This window comes from Thalassophryne amazonica, chromosome 8 (assembly GCF_902500255.1).
Source record: "Thalassophryne amazonica chromosome 8, fThaAma1.1, whole genome shotgun sequence".
Taxonomy (NCBI): domain Eukaryota; kingdom Metazoa; phylum Chordata; class Actinopteri; order Batrachoidiformes; family Batrachoididae; genus Thalassophryne; species Thalassophryne amazonica.
Genome location: NC_047110.1, coordinates 88,426,564 through 88,444,867, shown reverse-complemented (window position 1 = coordinate 88,444,867; position 18,304 = coordinate 88,426,564). Strand labels below are relative to the sequence as shown.

Here is an 18,304-nt window from a genome sequence, read left to right as displayed (position 1 = left end):
TTCCTGATTTCTTATAGTGTTTCTTAAAGCCAGAAAGTTGCCATTTGAAATGACTTTAGTTTTGTGTCATGTCTGTGATCTGCTTTTTTTCTACAAAATTAAACTGAACATCCTCCGAGGCCGGTGATTCCATAATTTTTGCCAGGGGTTGTAAAACTGTTCTGCCATTTGTAAAAAGTGTTTTTGCACTTCCCAGCCACCGTACATTACTCAAACAGACACATTACAAAAGTGTAGACAAGTGTATGTCAGGGCGGTCTCCCGTTGATTTTTGAAACCATATAGTGTATATTTTTGGCACAAAAAACAAAATATACCCAATCTGGACCTGAAAACTGGTGTAAACCTGTGGTAAAAGTAGCGCTGCATTAGAGAACACAGTTTGCAACTGGGAAAGTTTTACACGTATTAAAAAAAAAAAAAAAATCATGTCTGGATAAATTGTGATCCACACAACATGACTAATCCAATGTAACTGATCCACATTGGCTGTACTTTTGTGTAATAGTAGGTGAAAGTTGACAGGTAGGTGCAAAACAATTGGAACCTACCATTATCAGACCAGAAACCTGATCTTCTTCTGCAACATGTAACCCATGAAAATCATGTCACACTCTTTAACAGAAGACACTTGAGATGTTAACAGAGACATCTTGGAAAATTGAGAAAAACTCAGAAGTAATGTTCTACACATGCGCAAAAACAGCATGTAATGGGACTCATACGTACACGGGTGTAATCAACAATATTCAGTATGTAAGTGGAAATAAAATAGTAAGTAATACAGATTTATTTTCTACTATTTTATGAAAATAAGCCCGATTCTGTCAATTGTGAAATTGGGATGAAAATTGGAGCCGAAAATTGTCAATGGGAGATCACCACAACTTGTACCTTGATTGTGTGGATTATACAAGAACGCTGGCATAGACTGTGTTGTACAAAGCCTTCAAAGGATGTGGTCCCACTAACCACTACCAAATCCCTGGATGATCCATAGACAGTCAGCAAGTTTGATTGGAACTAGTCACATCAGCAGCTGATTTCACTGGTTTGCTATTCTGCATGTGGAGTCACACAATCAACACATGGGTTGTGTGACTGGAATGAAAACCTGTAGATTGTTTGCCTTCATAAGTCAAGTTAACCATCCCAACTCCAGCTTATATATCAAGTAGTCTTACTGTGGTAATAAAAGACAGAATATGAATGTCTGATACAGTTCCCTCCAAAAGTATTGGAACATTTTAATTTGTTTATGCCATTTCAAATTCAAAAAATGCAAAAATAAAATTTTTAAACTTGTCTTCCTTAAAGTCAAAGTCAAGGCAAATCTCTACAAATTGATATAAATTAATTAAAAATATAAAAGCCAAGATGATGGGTTGCATAAGTAATGGAACCCTTTATTATAACACCTGTAATAAGTTTTATTAGCAGTTTTCTTCAGACAAGTCAGGGGATGCATACATGAACATGTCTAAGTCACTGAATATGTGTTGGACTTTACCGCATTTTGTATCTCCAGTTATACAGCTTCATGATGAAGTGGTATAAAGGAGGATTTTCTTTCAACAAAACAAAATCTCAGGTGTACCTTCTGGCAAATTGTAGCTGAACTTTCAGGTCTTCTTTTTAAGAAAACGCTCCTCTATACCACTTCATCATGAAGCTGTATAACTGGTGATACAAAATGCAAAGCATGCATTATGCACAATTTCTCCAATCACAGCCACAGAAACCTATAACTTCTTCTGGGTTGTCTGGGTGTCTTGGTGGCTTTCCTCAATCTTCTCCTTTTAGCACAGTCACTCAGTTTCTGAGAACTGTCTACTCCATGCAGATTTACCATAGAGTGCCATACTGTTTGTATTTCTTCATAATTGATGTAAATAAAGTCCAAGACATATTCATTGACTTGGAAATGTTCATGTATCCATCCCCTGACTTGTCCAAAGAAAACTGGCAATAAACCTAATTATTTACCAAAGCATTCCATTACTTATGCAACCTATCATCTTTGCTTTTATATTTTACTGACTTTATATCAAGTTGTAGAGATTTTGCTTTGAGTTTCAGTTTAAGGAAGATAATTTTATAAATTTTTATTTTTGTATTTGAAATGGCATAAACAAATTAAAATGTGTGAAATACCAAGTGTTACAATACTTTTGGAGGGCACTGTACATCACCGACCTTTTGACATAAACTGTTAAAACTCCATACTACTGCTTTTTTGTACTCAGTCATACTTTTAAAAATCTCAAACTAGAGACAGTAACATCTTCCCTGTGATGATATGAGGTATAGGTTAGAAAAAAATTTGTTCTAGATGTCAGAGCTGTTTGTTCTGCATGTAAGGGTAAACTAATCCTAATTCAATTGCCAACCTTCCAGTTGGAACACCAGTTCCACAGCCTCCCTCACATCCTGCACCAAAAAGGATGGCTGCGTGAGGGTGGGGTCAAAGCGGAAGTCCCTGTGACCATGGAAGATGCGTTGCTCAGTGACTGTGTGCGTTGGGTCTGAGGGCAGCTCCTGCTGGTCTTTGCTGTACACTCCTGTACACACCAGGATGGAGCTACAGCCCTCGGGGAGGCTCTCATCTGTACCATACACACCTGATGCTCCATTCAGTTCCGCCAGGGTCATTTTAAAGGGGTTGTCAACACTTTCTCTCTGCAGATCCCCACCTCCTCCTACTCCTCCGCTTTTAGCCTGCATCTTAGCGTAGCTGTGTCGGGTGGCTTGGAGGTAGCGGTTGTAGAGGTTGGCACCGTATATGTCAGCCATTGGGTTATCACTATTGGTATAGAAGTGACCAAAATAAATAAAACACTTGTAAGTTGTTTAGTGTCAAGTCACAGTTTTTTCTTGAAGAAATACAGTAGTGTTCAGAATAATAGTAGTACTATGTGACTAAAAAGATTAATCCAGGTTTTGAGTATACTTCTTATTGTTACATGGAAAAGGATTGGTAAAAAAAGCAGTTTGAACATAATAGTTTTGAGTTTGTAGCGTCAACAGCAGATGCTACTATTATTGTGAACACCCCCTTTTCTACTTTTTTTTTACTAATAGCCCAATTTCATAGCCTTAAGAGTGTGCATATCATGAATGCTTGGTCTTGTTGGATTTGTGAGAATCTACTGGTACCTTGTTTCACATGTAACAATAAGAAATATATTCAAAACCTGGATTAATCTTTTTAGTCACATAGCACTACTATTATTCTGAACACTACTGTAGGTTTACAATGAAACCCAACTCTGTTATGATTTGAATATTTAAGCTAAACAAATGGCTCTGTCACTCACCCAATAGCATACAGCCTCCTCACAGGCCTGGTCCAGCCGAGTTCCTCAGCCTGCTGCCTGATCAGCAGCTCAGCATAGTTGTAAGTCACCACACTGGGTTTACCAATCAAAGCCTCGTACTTCAGGTCATAGCCTGTAACCTTCTTGTACAGGCTCTCCAGGCACACCAAGAACATACCATGGCCAAACCTATGAGAGTGTAATACATAGTGTCACACATCAATGATTTACAATCAGTGGTAGAATGCACGTAATGAAGAGTTAACGGTGGCACACATTTTGTCAGCATGCTAATATACACTCAACAAAAATATAAACGCAACACTTTTGGTTTTGCTCCCATTTTGTATGAGATGAACTCAAAGATCTAAAACTTTTTCCACATATACAATATTACCATTTCTCTCAAATATTGTTCACAAACCAGTCTAAATCTGTGATAGTGAGCACTTCTCCTTTGTTGAGATAATCCATCCCACCTCACAGGTGTGCCATATCAAGATGCTGATTAGACACCATGATTAGTGCACAGGTGTGCCTTAGACTGCCCACAATAAAAGGCCACTCTGAAAGGTGCAGTTTTATCACACAGCACAATGCCACAGATGTCGCAAGATTTGAGGGAGCGTGCAATTGGCATGCTGACAGCAGGAATGTCAACCAGAACTGTTGCTCGTGTATTGAATGTTCATTTCTCTACCATAAGCTGTCTCCAAAGGCGTTTCAGAGAATTTGGCAGTACATCCAACCAGCCTCACAACCGCAGACCACGTGTAACCACACCAGCCCAGGACCTCCACATCCAGCATGTTCACCTCCAAGATCATCTGAGACCATCCACTCGGACAGCTGCTGGAACAATCGGTTTGCATAACCAAAGAATTTCTGCACAAACTGTCAGAAACTGTCTCAGGGAAGCTCATCTGCATGCTCGTCGTCCTCATCGGGGTCTCGACCTGACTCCAGTTCGTCGTTGTAACCGATTTGAGTGGGCAAATGCTCACATTTGCTGCCGTTTGGCACGTTGGAGAGGTGTTCTCTTCACGGATGATGCGAAGGAGATGTGTTGCACTGCATGAGGCAAATGGTGGTCACACCAGATACTGACTGGTATCCCCCCCCAATAAAACAAAACTGCACCTTTCAGAGTGGCCTTTTATTGTGGGCAGTCTAAGGCACACCTGTGCACTAATCATGGTGTCTAATCAGCATCTTGATATGGCACACCTGTGAGGTGGGATGGATTATCTCAGCAAAGGAGAAGTGCTCAATATCACAGATTTAGACTGGTTTGTGCACAGTATTTGAGGGAAATGGTGATATTGTGTATGTGGAAAAAGTTTTAGATCGTTGAGTTAATCTCATACAAAATGGGAGCAAAACCAAAAGTGTTGCGTTTATATTTTTGTTGAGTATAAGTCACCAGGCTTCGTAAGCTACAGTAACTATAAGCGACAGCAGCAACGTCACGACTAACTTGCTATTCATTTTCAATAAGAGCGGGCCTTTTGAAGCAACAACAGACCACGGTCACTCTGCCGTCAGCTGAGCCAAAATAGACCATAAGTATATTTTATGGGAATACAAAGTGACATGACACAGCGACTACCAATCTGAGTAAATAGGCAGCGTGACGTCAGATGGTTTTTGCTCAAACAAAGTAATCCAGTGGTGGAATACACTCCAAAACAGCTGTGTTTCTGAATAAATATGTTTCTCATTTATTTTTCTAAACGTTAGCAAGAAATAAACACTTCTAAATCTTAAAAAAAAAAAAAAAAGGTAAATGGACTGCATTTATATAGCGCTTTTCCATCTGCATCAGACACAAAGTGCTTTACACATCAATGCCTCACATTCACCCCAATGTCAGGCTGCTACCATGCAAGGCGCTCACTACACACAGGGAGCAACTAGGGGATTAAGGACCTTGCCCAGGGGCCCTTAGTGATTTTCCGGTCAGGCTGGAATTTCAATCAATTTTATTGATATAGCACCAAATCACAACAAACAGTTGCCCCAAGGCGCTTTATATTGCAAGGCAAGGCCATACAATAATTAGGTAAAAACCCCAACGGTCAAAACGACCCCCTGTGAGCAAGCACTTGGCGACAGTGGGAAGGAAAAACTCCCTTTTAACAGGAAGAAACCTCCAGCAGAACCAGGCTCAGGGAGGGGCAGTCTTCTGCTGGGACTGGTTGGGGCTGAGGGAGAGAACCAGGAAAAAGACATGCTGTGGAGGGGAGCAGAGATCAATCACTAATGATTAAATGCAGAGTGGTGCATACAGAGCAAAAAGAGAAAGAAACACTCAGTGCATCATGGGAACCCCCCAGCAGTCTAAGTCTATAGCAGCATAACTAAGGGATGGTTCAGGGTCACCTGATCCAGCCCTAACTATAAGCTTTAGCAAAAAGGAAAGTTTTAAGCCTAATCTTAAAAGTAGAGAGGGTGTCTGTCTCCCTGATCTGAATTGGGAGCTGGTTCCACAGGAGAGGAGCCTGAAAGCTGAAGGCTCTGCCTCCCATTCTACTCTTACAAACCCTAGGAACTACAAGTAAGCCTGCAGTCTGAGAGCGAAGCGCTCTATTGGGGTGATATGGTACTATGAGGTCCCTAAGATAAGATGGGACCTGATTATTCAAAACCTTATAAGTAAGAAGAAGAATTTTAAATTCTATTCTAGAATTAACAGGGAGCCAATGAAGAGAGGCCAACATGGGTGAGATATGCTCTCTCGTTCTAGTCCCCGTTAGTACTCTAGCTGCAGCATTTTGAATTAACTGAAAGCTTTTTAGGGAACTTTTAGGACAACCTGATAATAATGAATTACAATAGTCCAGCCTAGAGGAAATAAATGCATGAATTAGTTTTTCAGCATCACTCTGAGACAAGACCTTTCTGATTTTAGAGATATTGCGTAAATGCAAAAAAGCAGTCCTACATATTTGTTTAATATGCGCTTTGAATGACATATCCTGATCAAAAATGACTCCAAGATTTCTCACAGTATTACTAGAGGTCAGGGTAATGCCATCCAGAGTAAGGATCTGGTTAGACACCATGTTTCTAAGATTTGTGGGGCCAAGTACAATAACTTCAGTTTTATCTGAGTTTAAAAGCAGGAAATTAGAGGTCATCCATGTCTTTATGTCTGTAAGACAAGCCTGCAGTTTAGCTAATTGGTGTGTGTCCTCTGGCTGATAAAGCTAGATAAAGCTGGGTATCATCTGCGTAACAATGAAAATTTAAGCAATGCCGTCTAATAATACTGCCTAAGGGAAGCATGTATAAAGTGAATAAAATTGGTCCTAGCACAGAACCTTGTGAAACTCCATAATTAACCTTAGTCTGTGAAGAAGATTCCCCATTTACATGAACAAATTGTAATCTATTAGATAAATATGATTCAAACCACCGCAGCGCAGTGCCTTTAATACCTATGGCATGCTCTAATCTCTGTAATAAAATTTTATGGTCAACAGTATCAAAAGCAGCACTGAGGTCTAACAGAACAAGCACAGAGATGAGTCCACTGTCCGAGGCCATAAGAAGAGCATTTGTAACCTTCACTAATGCTGTTTCTGTACTATGATGAATTCTAAAACCTGACTGAAACTCTTCAAATAGACCATTCCTCTGCAGTTGATCAGTTAGCTGTTTTACAACTACCCTTTCAAGAATTTTTAAGAGAAAAGGAAGGTTGGAGATTGGCCTATAATTAGCTAAGATAGCTGGGTCAAGTGATGGCTTTTTAAGTAATGGGTTAATTACTGTCACCTTAAAAGCCTGTGGTACATAGCAAACTAATAAAGATAGATTGATCATATTTAAGATCGAAGCATTAAATAATGGTAGGGCTTCCTTGAGCAGCCTGGTAGGAATGGGGTCTCATAGACATGTTGATGGTTTGGATGAAGTAACTAATGAAAATAACTCAGAACAATCTGAGAGAAAGAGTCTAACCAAATACCGGCATCACTGAAAGCAGCCAAAGATAACGATACGTCTTTGGGATGGTTATGAGTAATTTTTTCTCTAATAGTTAAAATTTTATTAGCAAAGAAAGTCATGAACTCATTACTAGTTAAAGTTAAAGGAATACTCGGCTCAACAGAGCTCTGACTCTTTGTCAGCCTGGCTACAGTGCTGAAAAGAAACCTGGGGTTGTTCTTATTTTCTTCAATTAGTGATGAGTAGTAAGATATCCTAGCTTTACGGAGGGCTTTTTTATAGAGCAACAGACTCTTTTTCCAGGCTAAGTGAAGATCTTCTAAATTAGTGAGACGCCATTTCCTCTCCAACGTACGGGTTATCTGCTTTAAGCTGCGAGTCTGTGAGTTATACCACGGAGTCAGGCACTTCTAATTTAAAGCTATCTTTTTCAGAGGAGCTACAGCATCCAAAGTTGTCTTCAATGAGGATGTAAAACTATTGACGAGATACTCTATCTCACTTACAGAGTTTAGGTAGCTACTCTGCACTGTGTTGGTATATGGCATTAGAGAACATAAAGAAGGAATCATATCCTTAAACCTAGTTACAGCGCTTTCTGAAAGACTTCTAGTGTAATGAAACTTATTCCCCACTGCTGGGTAGTCCATCAGAGTAAATGTAAATGTTATTAAGAAATGATCAGACAGAAGGGAGTTTTCAGGGAATACTGTTAAGTCTTCAATTTCCATACCATAAGTCAGAACAAGATCTAAGATATGATTAAAGTGGTGGGTGGACTCATTTACATTTTGAGCAAAGCCAATCGAGTCTTCTACTGTCTACTGGATTGTTATGATGATGCCATGATAACCTGCCACAACTTACTGTAACTGGTCCAAGATCCAACCTATCCAAAAGCAGTTTCACATTACAAACAAGCCAGACCATGGTTCAGTTTGATCTCAACTGAGATCACCTTTTTTTGGTCAGACAAAATATTGGAATATTGCTCTCGACTCTAAAGTCTAGACTGTGGTCTGATGCAGCTTTGACACCTATTTTAGTTTGCACTGAACTGAAAATTCTGATGGTCCTGACCAAACAAGGTCAGTGTGAAAGCACTCTATGCTAACTTCCCATGGAGCTACAGCTTAATGTGCGACACTGCCAGCTCTTAATTACTTTTACTGAGAATAGCGAACCTTCACCCCCATCCCGTACCTGGAGGAAGAGAAGTTTTGAACTAAACTTTTATTGGGAGAAGAAGCAAGTAAGTCCTATATAGGCCTCTTGACCCACTGGTGCAGGTGCTTATCCCTGGATCCTGTAGCGTTAAGCAGATGAGTCTATGACTTCATCTGGATGGGATGCAGTTGACTTTCCCGGCCAAAGGTGGTAACTATTTACAGCTGGGTGCACTGAAACAATGTAGATTAATGGTCGTGTACAAGGACACAGAAAGCTAGCATGACGAGAATCAAACCTAAGCCTGCAGATTGGTAGCCCAACTCCTTATCCCACTGAGCTACCTGCTGTGTTATTATGAGTAATTAGTACTTATTATTGGGAGGATCATTACTTCAGTCATGCTGCTCTGTGTACACTTGATCCCTTCAGATGTCAGAAGTTCCCCAGAGAAGGCCCTGATTCGTACTTGCCTGGGAAACTGCTTAGGAACACCAGGAACTGTGCACATTTCTCCATGTAGAACTGGAGTTGCATCAGGCAGGGCATCTGGTATAAAACGTGCCAAATTCCAATGTGGAAGTCTACCAGGTCCGCTGTAGCAACCCTGAGCAATTAGTTGCAGCATAAATAAATAAATAATTTAGAGGTATAAAATTAATGCTTGCACCTAAAAATACCTGAGACAGTGACAATGCAGCCTAAAAATGACAAATTTTGAATTTTCTGAAAAACAAACCTGAAGGCTTTATGTATCATATGGCATGAAGAGGACAGATGAGAAGAAAAACAGTTTCTGTGCTTGTTGCTTTAAATTAATAGTGGGTGCTGCTGAACACACCCTCCCCCATTTCAGCAGGAGGCAGCGCTGTATTTTGCTCCCATAACAGTGGAGAGTATAGAGACTGACTCAGTGGGGGTGTCTCAGAGCAAAGCTCCAGACTTCAGTCACACGTCACAGAAATCTATATTAAGAAAATTCCTTAATTTCCTTTATATTGCTCACAGTGGGGTGGGGAGCTCGACCTACAATCACTGAATTGTGGGTCTTTGCGGGTGTCAAACATGAAACCCCAACTTTACCACAGCTGTAAAATACCACAATGCACAATATGACCCCTTCAAATGAATTAATATCGCTGAGTTGCACATTTTAATGCCTATACTCTGATGCGTACTACATACTCTACCTGGGATTCTTTGTTTCAGCCATCCACAGGAGGTCCATGTTACAGGCCAGGACCGGGATGTGAGGGTGCTGCTTGCAAATCCAAAAGTTATGTGGGTTCCCATTGGTTAGGAGGACATCAACAATGAGCTGGAGGTTGGTCTCCCATCTGATCGGCTCGCCAAATAATATGACAGCTGTAGGGCAGCACACATGAAAGACAAAAAATAAAATAAATGTACAAACGACAGCCACAGGTTTGGCTGTAATGAATCACTACACTACTGCTGCAATGTTTTGTGTGGAAACATACCCTCTATTGGGCGCAGGCCTTTAGTTGGTGGAATCTGAAAGACAGCAGGAAGAGTAGGCATTCCTCCTCTTCAGTGCATAAACATATACTGGCTTCATATGCCGTACTTACACTGTTTTTAGGCCTTCTGTTGTGATCAACAACATCTAGAAGAGGATATGCATCTCTCAGCATTTCTATCGTAACAACATCCTGAAAACCAAGACTGATGTATGCAAAGTTAAAGATATAAACACACATTACCCAGAGGTATGAAAATCACAGCACATACGAGTGAAATACAAATTAACTACTCAGAATCCTGTGATGCTGAAATGTATATCACCTGGTGAGTATCACAGTATTCTGTTTTGTTTTGGTATTTTTTTTTTTTTTTTTTTTGGGGGGGGGGGGGGGAGTCATCAAACCAGGAATACATCAATGACAGAGTTGTTTAGAAAGAAAAAGGAAAAAATATCAAACGTGCACAGCTCCCAACTATGTACCATATAAGATGAGGAATGCTCCCCACATGCATCCATGATTAATCATTTAAAATCATGAAATTTTAAAGTGCCTAATAGCAAAAACAACAAAGAGTGCATAGAATAAATTCAACAATCAAAGAGCAGTCACTAATTCAAGACAGGATACTTATGAGCCACCTCCAGCACAGGACCCTGTCCTGACACGAGCACACACTTTTTGTGGAAATGGGTGAACATTCGCAAAGGACTGTGGGACAGCATCACCTGGTCTGCTGACACCTGAAGTGGAGCAGAAACAGAAATCAGAGATAAACTACAGTGTTTGGTACACACGTTAGCTGGATGTAATTACTGAGTGAGCTGATTTTTTGCAACAAGTAAACACCATAACAAATATGCTTTGCTGTAGATGTTATTTACACCAGTCCAGAAATTAGACAACAGAATCTCATTAGCTTTATTAGAAGGATTGTAAAGTGTTGGAAGTGGCAAGAATGGTCAGCCTCAGCAGGCACCGATACATAGGTTCTTACAGGTATGAAAGAAATGGCTCTGGTTCATCTAATCATCACCTTAAGTCACTGGTTGGCATCCAAATCTTACAACCACACAGTCAGACAGGAAGCACCAGGGCCCTAAAGACACAGACCTTCATTCCCCTGCAAAGATATCAGCATAGCCAAGCACCTCTGTCCATTGAGCTCACGGCTCCACAACTGCTTCCCATGCATATCTTGAGTTCAAAGTCCAAGGGCCCAGAGACATGAACGTTACTACCGAATTCTGATGGCAGAGTCCAGGAAGTCACTGAAAGTCAGGATCTGAAACTTGATCCAGGACAATCGCATACCCAAATATGCTGATTAATAATTCAGCTTGTCAAATGATCACAACACTGTCTGTGAAGTCAAGGTCAATAAACCTTTAGCCACTGTAGCAAGTCAGTGACCAGAACAGTCTGGCTTCACAGCCACGGACCAACCATTGATCTGAATCAACCACGGACCACATGCTTCCACTTACGAGTACTCATTGAACGCAAGAGCAAATATTGGAAGTGCTTCTTTGCAGCTTACACCAATTTGTGTTTTATTAGGTTGACTGGGCTGCTTTCTGGGATCCCTAAAAAAATTGACTGACCACAACTGACAATTTCTTCCCCTACTCTGCACCAGATACTTTAGTGCTCTAAAGTTACCACCACTACTACTATTTATGGAGACGGTGTGATGTCAATTAAAAACAGGTTTGAAAAATGATAGCACTGTGAACCTAACTGAACAAACTAATTAATAGGCTAACACAAGCTAGGAAAATTAATACTAAGTCAATATTTTAAGGGATGTTGTTTTGTTGGTATCCCTAATGACTGTAAACAAAACTGTAAAAAGGCTTATATTATTACTTATGGATCAGTTGGCACAAAAGGCTGACTTTTTGTTATTAAACTATTTTTGTAAAGGGTCCATTTAAACAAAAGTGTTCATATTATTCTTGCAACTTGATGAAAATGAGGCCTAGATGTGGTCCTTTAGTGTCCAAACTAATTCTAAAATGCTTAAAAATGAGTGATTTCAGAAGTGAAGCATGCTGCCCCCCCCAAAAAAAGTCAGAACAGTAATGTCAAATTGCAAAGAAACAGGCATCTAAGGGTAAAACCAGATAAATGGATGTGAGTACAACAATGATTTAATAGCTGTTTGTCTTACCTCCACCTCGAGCAGATGTGACAGATGCTCAGCCTTGGTTTGCCTCATGCAGTTGCCAGCATTTGTAACAAACAGCACAGGTACCTTGTATTTTCCGTTCTTGTCCACCAGGTTCCTAAAGCACTGCTTGGCCCCAGGGATTGCCATCTTACCCCGCACCAGTACCCCATCTATGTCAAAGAGGAGCCCAAAGGAGTTGGGGCCCTGAGGAGGGAGCTGGGGTTGAAATGTACAGCAGAAAATCATCAGGTTGTTTACCACAATGATACCAGAGACTTACTGCTGTTCCAACTTCAGAGACAAAGAAATTCATAAGCCTTTGTTTCCAGGGTACATACAGTGCCCTCCAAAAGGACTGGGACACTTGGTATTTCACACATTTTAATTTTTTTTGTGCCATTTCAAATACAAAAAATACAAAACATACAAAAAATAATACAAAAAAAAAAATCTATAATTATCTTCCTTAAATTCAAACTGAAAGCAGATCTCTACAACTTGATAGAAATTAATTAAAAACATAAAAGCCAAGATGATGGTTTGCACAAGTAATGGAACACTTTAATATAATACCTGTAAATAATCAGTTTTATTATATGGCTTCGACAGGATGCGCGCTCTGATTGGCTGATTTCCGGTCTGATATTTTCACATATCAGACAGCTACCGCGACAACCAGTCCAGATAGCATATCAGATTTGCGACTTTGTTTACAATTTTCACGGCGCAAAAGAAAAAAGAAAACTAAAAGTGAACAAAGAACATGGAGGAATTAACAGCAAATGAGCTCGAAATGGACGTGCAAAATGAATTCCAACAAGATGAAAACAGCTCCGACTAGTCAAGAACAGACTGAAAACTTCGTTACAAACCAGAAAGCTAAAAACACAATTAGAAAAACTGTTGGACATGAACATACTCCATAAAAATCGAAACAGCATTGGAAAAAATACTCAGATTGAAAGCTTATCAACTAATGACCTTGACCATGTGTTAAGCAAGTTCTTCATGGAGGTGAAGTGAACAGGTGTGACTACGAGCCCAACACCATCATCAGCTTTCATATTCAGGTGGAAGTATATAATAAAATTATAAATATGTTAAAAATACACAGATGACAGAAAAAGTGAAAACACTGATTTCCATTGTGGTCCATTTAAACATCAAATGACAAAACAGAAGTAACCACAGGAGCCTCTTCAGCTGCAGACTGCTCCTTTCCAAATGCAGGACCAACAGACTGAAAAACACTTTTGTCCCTTAAGCCCCTTTCACACCGGGCCTACAAAAATTCTCGATGGGAGACATCAAAGTTTAAAAACAAAAGAAAACAACAACAACAACAGAAAACATTACAAGACAGGTCTGCGGTGTTTGCACATGCACAGTGCGAGTGGTTGGATGCTTGTAGCTCTTCAGCAGCAGGATACCCAAACGACGGTCGACCAGAATAATATCAATTTTCATTCGACCATAAGATCGGCGATCAGGAGGTGGTCGTGAGATGTTAAACGCAGCTTGTTACTCCATGTACACTACACAATGCAGGACGTGTGATTAACCTGAAACTCGGTCCAAACAATTCTCGCACGAATGAAAAATGATCTGAAAAAGGGCCAAAACTCGCACAGTGTAAAGCCAACATTTATGTGTCAAGACAATATTGAGTGCACGTTTTATAACATCATAAAACGTGCACACGGCACTAATAAAATCAATCAATCAATCAATCAATCAATCTTTTTTTTTATATAGCGCCAAATCACAACAAACAGTTGCCCCAAGGCACCTTATATTGTAAGGCAAGGCCATACAATAATTATGTAAAACCCCAACGGTCAAAACGACCCCCTGTGAGCAAGCACTTGGCTACAGTGGGAAGGAAAAACTCCCTTTTAACAGGAAGAAACCTCCAGCAGAACCAGGCTCAGGGAGGGGCAGTCTTCTGCTGGGACTGGTTGGGGCTGAGGGAGAGAACCAGGAAAAAGACATGCTGTGGAGGGGAGCAGAGATCGATCACTAATGATTAAATGCAGAGTGGTGCATACAGAGCAAAAGAGAAAGAAACAGTGCATCATGGGAACCCCCCAGCAGTCTACGTCTATAGCAGCATAACTAAGGGATGGTTCAGGGTCACCTGATCCAGCCCTAACTATAAGCTTTAGCAAAAAGGAAAGTTTTAAGCCTAATCTTAAAAGTAGAGAGGGTGTCTGTCTCCCTGATCTGAATTGGGAGCTGGTTCCACAGGAGAGGAGCCTGAAAGCTGAAGGTTCTGCCTCCCATTCTACTCTTACAAACCCTAGGAACTACAAGTAAGCCTGCAGTCTGAGAGCGAAGCGCTCTATTGGGGTGATATGGTACTACGAGGTCCCTAAGATAAGATGGGACCTGATTATTCAAAACCTTATAAGTAAGAAGAAGAATTTTAAATTCTATTCTAGAGTTAACAGGAAGCCAATGAAGAGAGGCCAATATGGGTGAGATATGCTCTCTCCTTCTAGTCCCCGTTAGTACTCTAGCTGCAGCATTTTGAATTAACTGAAGTCTTTTTAGGGAACTTTTAGGACAACCTGATAATAATGAATTACAATAGTCCAGCCTAGAGGAAATAAATGCATGAATTAGTTTTTCAGCATCACTCTGAGACAAGACCTTTCTAATTTTAGAGATATTGCGTAAATGCAAAAAAGCAGTCCTACATATTTGTTTAATATGCGCTTTGAATGACATATCCTGATCAAAAATGACTCCAAGATTTCTCACAGTATTACTAGAGGTCAGGGTAATGCCATCCAGAGTAAGGATCTGATTAGACACCATGTTTCTAAGATTTGTGGGGCCAAGTACAATAACTTCAGTTTTATCTGAGTTTAAAAGCAGGAAATTAGAGGTCATCCATGTCTTTATGTCTGTAAGACAATCCTGCAGTTTAGCTAATTGGTGTGTGTCCTCTGGCTTCATGGATAGATAAAGCTGGGTATCATCTGCGTAACAATGAAAATTTAAACAATACCGTCTAATAATACTGCCTAAGGGAAGCATGTATAAAGTGAATAAAATTGGTCCTAGCACAGAACCTTGTGGAACTCCATAATTAACTTTAGTCTGTGAAGAAGATTCCCCATTTACATGAACAAATTGTAATCTATTAGACAAAAATGAGGGCACATTCTCTCCACATGCAAAACATTTTGCGATGACACTTCCAGGGCTCTGTAAAAATGCCCATTTTTACAAATAAAAAATGGAATATTTTACAAAAGCACATTTATCTGTAAACACCAACACACAACACACGTCACATTAACGTGTTGGTTTACATAATGAATGACTGAACCAATCAATGTTTAGCAGAGGCACTTTTACCCAGAATCCTTTGTGATCTGTCTGTGTTTGTTAAAAAACCTCAGAATTAGTGCATTATTCAACATTAAAAGATATGTTATATTTAACTTTGTACAAATGACAGAATTTACATTAATGGAGTTATTCTATCAGTATTCACACCAAACCATAAGCCAGTATGACTTTATTTTCCAAGACCTCCGCCTGACACACAGAATGCTGAAAGAAGAAACGGGATGTTTAAGTATGCTTGTGAGTTTAAATGGCAATATTTTCTACTTTTTTGGGGGGTGGGGGGTGGACATACAATGGACTTTGTGATCTGATGTTACGAGCCCTGAGGAGACAGCAGTGTGTCCCGCTGTACATCTGGAAATGTGAGTGCCATTTGCTTTTCATGTACCATTTTGAGAACGGAGCACATTTCCACAATGCCAAAAAAAAAAAAAAAAAAAGGTAGGCAGGAGTGGACTGTGAGAGGCAGAAAAATAGAGGCAAAGGCTACATACGTGGCAGTAAGCATACAGTAAGTAACCATACAGAATTGTAAGCAAGACTAGGAATGCCATCATATAACAGCCTACACTGGGGATATGCCAAATCTGCACATTTTCCAGTGTACTCCATATGCATCACAACGCAACTGTATGCAAGCCCAGTGTGAAAGGAGTTAGGCTATCAGACTGTACAACTCCTCCCTCGGGGGGGAGGAGGAGTAACAGGAAGACAGAGGACGGGAAGGAGAGGAACCACCCTGCTCAGCGTGCCACTCTCATTGGAGCAACATCTCTGCTATTTTTGCATTGTGGGATAGCTCACCGGACTACTTTCGCCTGACCCAGCGCTGAATTTGCCGACATGAGAAGATGCTGCGGGATGAGTGTGAGTATTGACTTAAGATTATTTAGGCATAAAAACACACAAGATACACAGGTTCTTGTGCCAAATATACTCCTGATATTTTTGCTACCCATGAAAACGTACTGTCATCGCAGGTCATGGGAACTACTTTTTGCGCAGGAATTCATCAAGCACGTCGGCCGCGGGCGCATACTAACACAGAATATCCAGAAACTGGTTAGTTGTACGGCCAAAACGAGAGCGTCCACTTCTAACTTACCATAAGCTAAGCTAGTGGCCCTCCTGAGAGTATGCAGTAGCAGCCAGTAAACCAGTAGTGATCAGTATGTCTGGTATTTGTATTTGTGTATTTATATTTTGAATTTTTTTTTAACTTTCACTTTTGATGCTCTGTGTGCTTCTTACCCTGTGTGCTGCTATACAAGGCTGCTGGAACTTCAACTTCCCTGAGGAAGTCTTCCCAAGGGATTAATCAAGTTCTATCTAATCTAATCTAATAAAATAAAATAACAATGACAATAATAATTAAAAATGACAGTGTGTATATGATATCAAGAACCCAAACAATTTATAAATACATTAAGACAGTAAATTAACATGAAAAAATATATAATTAACAGGAAATAAAAGGTTGAGTTTTTCTTCTAAAAACATTCTGGGCTCACACACCATTCCAACTCATTACAGAAACTTTGCATAATTTATTACCAACCCTGAAAATGTCTGCTACCTATTTTATAAACACTACCCAATCTAGAGCCCGTGGATCCCCACGGGGCAAAAGCCACTAGATTTCACCAAATGGAAAACACAATACTGAAAATCAAGTCTTGCCGTTTTTCATACTCAGCTGAGTAGGCAGCATTCTCAATATTTTCGGTCTATCTGTTTCCTTTGCTCAAACAGACTTACATGGCTGTAATGTCTCGAGGAGCAGGTCGTTTGGGTCGCTGCTCCCTCGCAGCTCGACTTCAGCAGCTGCCAAATACTTTTAACGAACCTTAAACGCTGCATTTCATCAGGCAGCCGAGCGAGCCTTAGCTCAACTAACGCGAACTATGAAATGCGACCACTAACTAAACAGCTCATGACGGTCGACACTGAGACAAGTTTTATTTTGTCTCTCACCGGCTGCCGTCACACAGGACGCGCGTGCGCAGAACACCGTACAACGTCGGTGTCCGGCGTGACGTCATCTGATGTCAACCATGTTTTTCTTTGGACTTTATTCTTTTAATGTTACGTAAATTTTAGTTGCCTTTACATGCTTGCTTTTTTAGTTAAATTTTACACTTTATGTAAAATTTACTGTTGTGAAAATAAGGCGAACAAATTCCTTAATTCCTATCCATTTTTTTTATTCATAAAGTCTGTCAATAGCCATTTATTCAGTTTCCTGTTGTAGTACTTAATTTTTAACTCATTTCGAATATTTCTCTTTACATGGATTTGATTGAGCCGATTTTTATTTTTTTCCCCTGTGTTTTTGTTTGACATGTATTTTTCTCCCAGTTGGGGGGTTAGAATTATGTCAAAAAATAAACTGAGAAAAAAAAATGATGAGCATATTAATGATGAATATTGTGTCTTATATGGATAAATGTTAGGTCCTCAAATCCAGATGGTCTCCAACCCATATTTTGGTCATTTAAAAGGGCCATGTAATGTACTTTTTCAGCAAAATGTCACTGTGTCTTAACGTTTGTAGAGATATACACACACACACATACACGTGTGGGTGTAACCACAACCACATTTGACAGTAACAGATTAAGAACAGATTTTGTACAATATGACCTTTTTAAGAATATGATTCTAATTAATATGTGAATGAACTTATTTTTTCTAAAAGGATGTCATCTTTGGTTACACATTTGCTGAAAATATGGTTATTAAAAATACGCCCAATTACTGTAGTCCAATGAAAAATAAGGAGTGAGCGTGCCAACTTTCAACCATTAACCTGCTCTAAGACACTTACACTTATTAAAATTTCATGAATA

At 39.9% G+C, this 18,304-nt stretch overlaps 1 protein-coding gene across 1 annotated transcript; it reads right to left on the bottom strand.

The window, feature by feature from the left end:
- Positions 1-2,335: 2,335 nt before the first annotated feature.
- Positions 2,336-17,429, bottom strand: hdhd5 (haloacid dehalogenase like hydrolase domain containing 5). Its single transcript, XM_034176921.1, has 8 exons — positions 17,214-17,429; positions 12,096-12,311; positions 10,553-10,665; positions 10,031-10,124; positions 9,920-9,953; positions 9,629-9,803; positions 3,318-3,506; positions 2,336-2,803 (listed from the first exon to the last, which is right to left on the bottom strand). The coding sequence occupies exons 1-8, from the start codon at positions 17,313-17,315 to the stop codon at positions 2,374-2,376; spliced, it is 1,353 nt and encodes a 450-aa protein (XP_034032812.1). The 5' UTR covers positions 17,316-17,429; the 3' UTR covers positions 2,336-2,373.
- Between the last annotated feature and the right edge of the window lie 875 nt (positions 17,430-18,304).

What these genes read in the sequence shown, in the direction of transcription:
- hdhd5 (XM_034176921.1), bottom strand. Translation starts at nt 17,315, where the DNA reads ATGCAGCGTTTAAGGTTCGTTAAAAGTATTTGGCAGCTGCTGAAGTCG. An exon ending in AGGCCTGCGCCCAATAGAGG is followed by an intron (nt 9,804 to 9,919) that starts GTATGTTTCCAC and finishes GCTGCCCTACAG; the next exon opens with CTGTCATATTATTTGGCGAG. An exon ending in GCTGAAACAAAGAATCCCAG is followed by an intron (nt 3,507 to 9,628) that starts GTAGAGTATGTA and finishes ACACTCTCATAG; the next exon opens with GTTTGGCCATGGTATGTTCT.